Here is a 6,000-nt window from a genome sequence, read left to right on the forward strand (position 1 = left end):
TGGCTGGAGAAAGCCTGAAAACCACCGTGCACCCTGTGGGGAAGGTGTTCTGAGCCTGTGGGGCCTGGGCGTGGCGTGTTCGTCTGTTGGCCCCCACAGGGTGGGAGCTGTGTCCCCAGCCGTCCCACGGTGTGGGGGGGGGGGGCTCCACCTCTCAGGTCCTCTGGTTGCCCCACTGCAGGTGTCAGGTGTCGTCTGGGGCCAGGAAGGTGGTGGCACCACTGCTCCAGTGCAGGCCAACCCCAACCTAGTGGCTGTGGATGTCACTGGGCCTGTGCAGTGCCTGGGCACAGAGCTATTCCTCTGAGTGCTCTCAGCCACGTGTGCTGATGACATCCTCAGCTTCTTGCGCAATGGGCTTGTGTTCCCAATATAAACCTGGTTCTGGAGGAGCAGAGGCCAGGGGAGCAGTGATGGAGGCTGGGCTGCTGAGTGCCATCCTGGGCCTTGTCACGGTGCAGGGGGAGACAGCCATGCTGGACCTGGATCTGCAGAAGGTGGCTTTTCTTTCTGACGTGGGGAGGTCTAGTGACTCAGGACCTGGTCCCTCCAACCCCCAGCCAATTCCAGAGCAGATACAGCAGGGGCCCCAGGACCCACCCGGTTCAGCCTGGACAGAGCAGGTGGCTGAGGGCCCAAGACCTACCCGGGTCAGCCCGGAGAGAGCAGGTGGCTGGAGGGCCCCAGGAACCACCCGGGTCAGCCCTCCCCTTGAAAGCAGGTGTGAGAGCAAGCGCCCAGGGACCGGCAGGGTCAGAGCCCTCCTGAGGGTCTCCTGTGGGTGGGCCAGGTGGTCTTCCAGCATCCTGGGACCGGGGCTCAGTGTGGCCACCTCCTGCTCCTGGGTCAGTGGGGTCCCCCCCCCCCCCCCGGGAGCTCTGGTAGTAACAGGCACGTGAGGCTCCGTGTGGGGAGCTTCCTGCTGCACTTGCTCCGGTGTGGCCACTCTCCTGGGGTGGGGCTCGTCTGGTCTCTGGTTCCCATCTAGATGCTTCTTTGCCCGAGGTCCTTCTTTGCCAGGTCTGTTCTAGTGGCCAAGCCAGAAGCACCTCCGAAGGCTTGGAGGTGACACGCACTGGGGACGTGCGTTCTTTCCTCTTGCCAAATGATCGGTTTCCACGTTTCAGACGGCAGCCCGGGTTCCGGGAGGTTTCTGAAGGCAGGACCTTCCCACCCCAGCTCCCAGTGTGGCGGATGAAGCCACTGCCTCCTGCGGGTGACACAGGTCGCTGGCTGCTACTCCCTCTCTCAGGCTCTGACCATGGATGCGCCCCCGGCGTCCTGGCCCCAAAGATGGGGTGCTGCTGTTTGGTGGGCTGAAGGGACTCCTCAGAAGGGTGATGACCGCTGCTTGCTGTCCTTTCAGAGACCAGCAGTGTCCTGCTCAGGGGCCCTGGGGGGCTTGCCTTCCTGGACGGGGCTCTGGCTTCTCTCTCTAGATTGCAGGATTCTGGAAGGAAGTTGGTGTGGCCTCCAGCCAAAACCTGGTACTGAAGACCCCAAAGAGGCTGGAAGCCTTGTTCCTGACCTTGAGCGGGCACGAACTGCTGGTGAAGGCTGCATATTACAGGTACGGGGTCACGACAGGGACAGATGCGCGAAGCCAAGTGCCGGGGAGCCGCCTGATGGCGCCAACTGCAGCTGTGGATCCACACGGTGTCAGTCGTCCCTGTGTCCAAACCCCGAGACCTCAGCCCCCAGTCCCCCTGGCAGCATGCAGACATCTGCCCTGACACCTACATCTCCCAAAGATGAGCATGGAGTTTTGATAAAGCCCCATGAACTTACAGGAAGGAAACATGGGGCTGTGTGGCTGGCTCTTAGGAGGTCAGAGCCCCTGAGGGAGAGGCTGGCCTGGCCCCAGCTCTGCAAACCCCTGCCTCGTCCCGGCCCAGGCTCCCCTGGGCACAGACATGCTGCCGGAGCCCTCCCTCCCTGTACCCCTGGGATGAGCCTGGCAGGAGGAATGCCAGCTGGCGTTGCCCTGATGAGTGCTTCACTGGCTTTCAGCTCAGGAAGTTGTGAGACAGAAAACATAGTGGGCTCAGAGATAGACATGTCGGGGACATTCGTCTTCCCTGGTAAGAACCGTTGCCCTGTTGCTACAGTTACAGCCCCCAGCTCTGCGTGCCCACTACACTGGCTTTGCTATCTTTCTACACCGTTTCCCGTGCAGTTCCCTGTACCCCTCCTTATGCCCCAGATGCTCCCATTCTCTCAGCACAAGGTGGGGTGGCCTTCAAGGGCTGCTGTTTCCCCTTGCCTCACATGATGGGAGGGTCCAGACACCGGGAAAGGAGAGGGCAGGCCCCACAGCCTGCAGGGGGGCATGTCCCTCCCTCCCATTTACCCCCCAGGCCACAGGGAGATCCAAGTGGTAGATACGGACTACGAGCAGTATGCCATCTTGCGGTTGTCCCTCCACTGGCAAGGCAAGGACTTCCGTGTGCTCAAGTACTTCAGTAAGCTCACCCGGGGTGGGGGGTGGGGCGTGCCACTGCCCTCCTTGGGACAGCCCAGCTCAGTGCTCCTGCGCCCCCCGACAGCCCGCAGCCTCGAGGACGAGTATGGGCCAGGCTTCTGGAGGTTCCGGGAGCTGACCGCAGACACGGGGCTTTACCTGGTAGCCCGGCACGGTGAGCCCCAGGCCTCCTGGGGGGTGTCAGGTGGGGGCCCCCCCGAGGTGGAAAGGGGCCTGTCCTGCAGCACCTGACCACCCCCCACCCCGCCCCGCAGGGAGGTGCGCCAAACTCCTGAAGGAGGTGAGCCTTGCCCCAGTCTGCTGAGCTTCCCAAGCTGGAGTCTCCCGGCCTGACGGGGCCCCGGAGCACTCGGGACCCTGGGCCTCCAGGGTGCTGACATCAGGCTGCGAGAGGGCCCTTGGGGGCTGAGAGAGGGACAGGGGAGGCTGGGCCCTCGAGGGACCCCCCCTTCTGTCCCACGGGCGCCAGCACCCCCCCGGATGGGGTCAGGGGGGCACTGGTTCCCTGTGTCCCAGGGGATGCTGGCACATCCCCTGCATGATCCCCCCCCACAACATGGTCCCGAGATGTGGGGCTGTGACCCTATCTTGCATGTGGAGAAACTGAGCCCTAGGGAGGCTGTGCTCACGGTTCTGCTGCTAGGACGCCGGGTCCACCCATGTGCCTAAGCGCAGCCCTGAGGGGCCTCTGAAGGCCGGGCGCTGCCCTGAGGCCCTGCCCTTCTGTGTCCCAGGAGCTGATCTAGAGGACCCCAGGCCAGGATGCTCCTCCCCCACCCCCCCAGGGGCTGCTTGCACCTGCTCTGAATAAACCCCACTGCCAAACCCACTGCCCGAGTGTCTTTCTTGGGGGAGCGGGGCCTGAGGGGTGACAGATGAGGCTGTGGGGGGTTGCACTACTGCCCTGAAAGTGATAGTGACCCCGACGCCCTGGTGGCCTGTGCTCACTGTGTGCATTGCTGGTGAACGGGAGCCATTCCCACCCCATCCCTGGCTGGAACTTCTCCCAGGGAGGGCTGAGCTGGGAGTGTTGTGGCCAGGCAGGGCTCCTTCCCCTGGGGGCCCGGGGCCCACACAGTCAGATGCAGGGGGAGAGCCCTGTGCCCTCTCTGTCCTTCCCGCCTGAGGGTCATACCCAACCTGCCCTGCTCAGAGCCCAAGGCCAGGCCCCCAGGTGCATGGGCCCCAGAGTCATGGTGCCAGCTACCCTCTGCTCCCTGAGAGCCTGAGCGCACCAGGCCCGGTGCCCTTGAGTAGAGCTTTGGTTAGGTCTCCCAGGTGAAAGAGGATCATGTTGCCCTTCTGCCCACATTCTTGCAAGGCTCTCTGCTGCCCCAACCTCAAATCCGTGGGTATCATGTCCAAGGCCCCCCCCGGTCATAGCTGTTCTTCTCTCCACCACCGGCTTTCTCCCACCCCTGCATGGTTGGTTCAGTCTTTTCAGGCTCATTCCGCACGCTGTCACCCCATAATGTGCACTGACTATCTCATCAGCCCATTTTCTTCCATCAGTGGGGGCTAAGACCGGAGGCAGACAGGGTGGCCTGGTCAGGGCAGGGCATGTGGGGTGAGCATGAGCCCATGGCACTGGGCACAGCTGGGAGGGCAAGGCTTGCAGGGAGCAGCTGCCTTGTGGGTGAGGCTGGAGAGTGGTGCCTGAGGTCAAGCAGTTCTGGGGGCCTGGTGAAGACCTACCCCACAAGAGCACAGAAACCCCATTGTCACTCAGGGGTCCAGCGACTGCCGTGCAGACCAGCTCAGGGCGAGGCCTGGAGTGGGGAACCTGCCTGGGACCTGCTGGATTGAATCCTGAGCCGTGTTCCCACAAGACCCATAGGAGTGACATCTGGAAGCTGCATTCTGGCAGCCTCAGGGTGCTTGGCGGACAATTTGGATGTTCCATGGATCTTTCTGGACGAAGCTTGCAACAAGTGTGAGGTGAGGAGCCTGCAGGTGGACTTGCTGTGGGGTCGTGCTCCTGGGCTTGGGCAGCGGTCACCAAGTCCCTGGGCCAGTCGTGGCACTGAGCCGTCAGGGGTTTATTCCTTGTGCATCTGGACACCGGAAGCCCCACATTGGGGTGGTCTCTGGTGAGACCCCCCCTCCTGCCTGCAGCTGCGGGTGGCCTTCCCGCTGTGTCTCACATGGCCTCAGCTCCACTGCCAGGGAGAGCTGGCTGTGCCCCCCTCCTCTTAGGAGGGTACCTGTCCTAGCAGGTTCCAACCTCCAGATACAGCACAGTGGGGGTTAAGGCTCCAGTGAGGCATTCCTTGGGACACCATTCAGTCCCTGACAAAAGCCAACCCCATTCAGAGGATGACAGCGGCATCCAGGGCCTCTGCCAGACAACACAAGTGCCCAAGCCGCTGGACATGCTGGGAAATGGCAGAACTACACACCCGCTGACAGCCAGAGGACTCATGGGAGAACAGATAGGGCAACGAATGGGGCCAACGCAGAGGCTGTGAAGAGAGCTGGTGGGGAGCTAGTGCTGTGGGGCACCGAGCCAGGGCTCTCCTGGACGGGTTTGGCACGCTGCAGGTGGCAGAGGTTGTGGCTGTGACCCTGGACGAATCAACACAGATGTCGGAGCCTTGGAGGGGAGCAGAGAATGGCTGGGGTGGGGGCGGGGGGTGGGGGCGGGTGGGGGCAAGACCAGGCGTGTAGCCTTGTCCTAGCCACAGAAGGCAGCGAAGATGAGGTGGGAAAATATCGGAAGAGATAGATGCCAAAGTATGCCCACCTCGATGAAGCACATCTCCGAGGCTGCGGAGACCTGAGCGCCCGGCCTGAGCCATGGAAGTCGGAAGTTGACCTCACAGGCTGATGCGGGGGGTGGGGGTTGGGGGGCTGTCTCGGAAACCAACTCTCATTCTAGGAAATAAAGCTATTTTTACACAGATCAGAGTGCAGAGAAATTTGTCCCTAGAGTTTGTGCAGTGCAAGAAGGAAGCGCTAGTGCAGTCCTTGGGATGAGTGATGTCACAGGTAACACCCACTCAGGTCCACGGGAGCTCAGGACTGCGGGGACACTGGGAGAGTGGGACACAGGCTCAGCATCCTCTGGCCTCCTCCTCCAGGAGCCTTCCCTCCTCCTGCACGTGTTTACTGTCTCTTGTGCAACTCTGGTGCCCTTCCTCCCTCCCTCCCTCCCTCCCCTCCTCTCTCACTCTCCCTTCCTTCCTCCCTTCCTCCCACAACTCATCATGTATTGCCATCCTCTATCCTGATGCACAAACCTGTCCGAATTTGTCCAGCAGGGTTTCCTTCAGGATGGCCCCCAAGTCTTTTTGACCCATTTCCCTGATTCTGCAAACACACATTTGCTCTCTGGCACCAGAATCCCCCTGAGCTCCTGTTAGGTTTGTTGTGACTCAGCCCTGGGGTCATCTCTCCAAGGGGTCTGGCTCCTTTCTGTAGAGAATGGTCCTGGGACACCATAGTCTGGGTGCCTGGTACACTCAGTGTGGCTTCTCCCGGGGTGTGAGGATGTGGAGCCTTCTCAGCAGAGAGAGCCA

At 61.7% G+C, this 6,000-nt stretch overlaps 1 protein-coding gene across 4 annotated transcripts; it reads left to right on the plus strand.

The window, feature by feature from the left end:
• Nucleotides 1-160: 160 nt before the first annotated feature.
• On the plus strand, nt 161-5,382 carry LCN8 (lipocalin 8). 4 transcript variants are annotated; one of them, XR_011999776.1, is made up of 8 exons: nt 161-497; nt 1,440-1,570; nt 2,011-2,081; nt 2,358-2,462; nt 2,547-2,636; nt 2,737-2,762; nt 4,212-4,420; nt 4,796-4,931. XR_011999776.1 is itself a non-coding variant. In XM_072748056.1 (7 exons), exons 1-7 carry the CDS (start codon nt 261-263, stop codon nt 4,293-4,295), a joined length of 744 nt encoding a protein of 247 aa, XP_072604157.1. In that variant the 5' UTR covers nt 161-260; the 3' UTR covers nt 4,296-5,382. The 4 variants fall into 4 exon arrangements, 3 of the variants coding, with proteins under 3 accessions (XP_072604157.1, XP_025837813.2, XP_072604158.1); XM_072748056.1 differs by having other exon boundaries at nt 4,212-5,382; XM_025982028.2 differs by lacking the exons at nt 4,212-4,420; nt 4,796-4,931 and adding an exon at nt 3,217-3,311 and having other exon boundaries at nt 163-497.
• The last annotated feature ends 618 nt before the right edge of the window (nt 5,383-6,000 follow it).

This window comes from Vulpes vulpes, chromosome 2 (genome assembly GCF_048418805.1).
Source record: "Vulpes vulpes isolate BD-2025 chromosome 2, VulVul3, whole genome shotgun sequence".
Taxonomy (NCBI): domain Eukaryota; kingdom Metazoa; phylum Chordata; class Mammalia; order Carnivora; family Canidae; genus Vulpes; species Vulpes vulpes.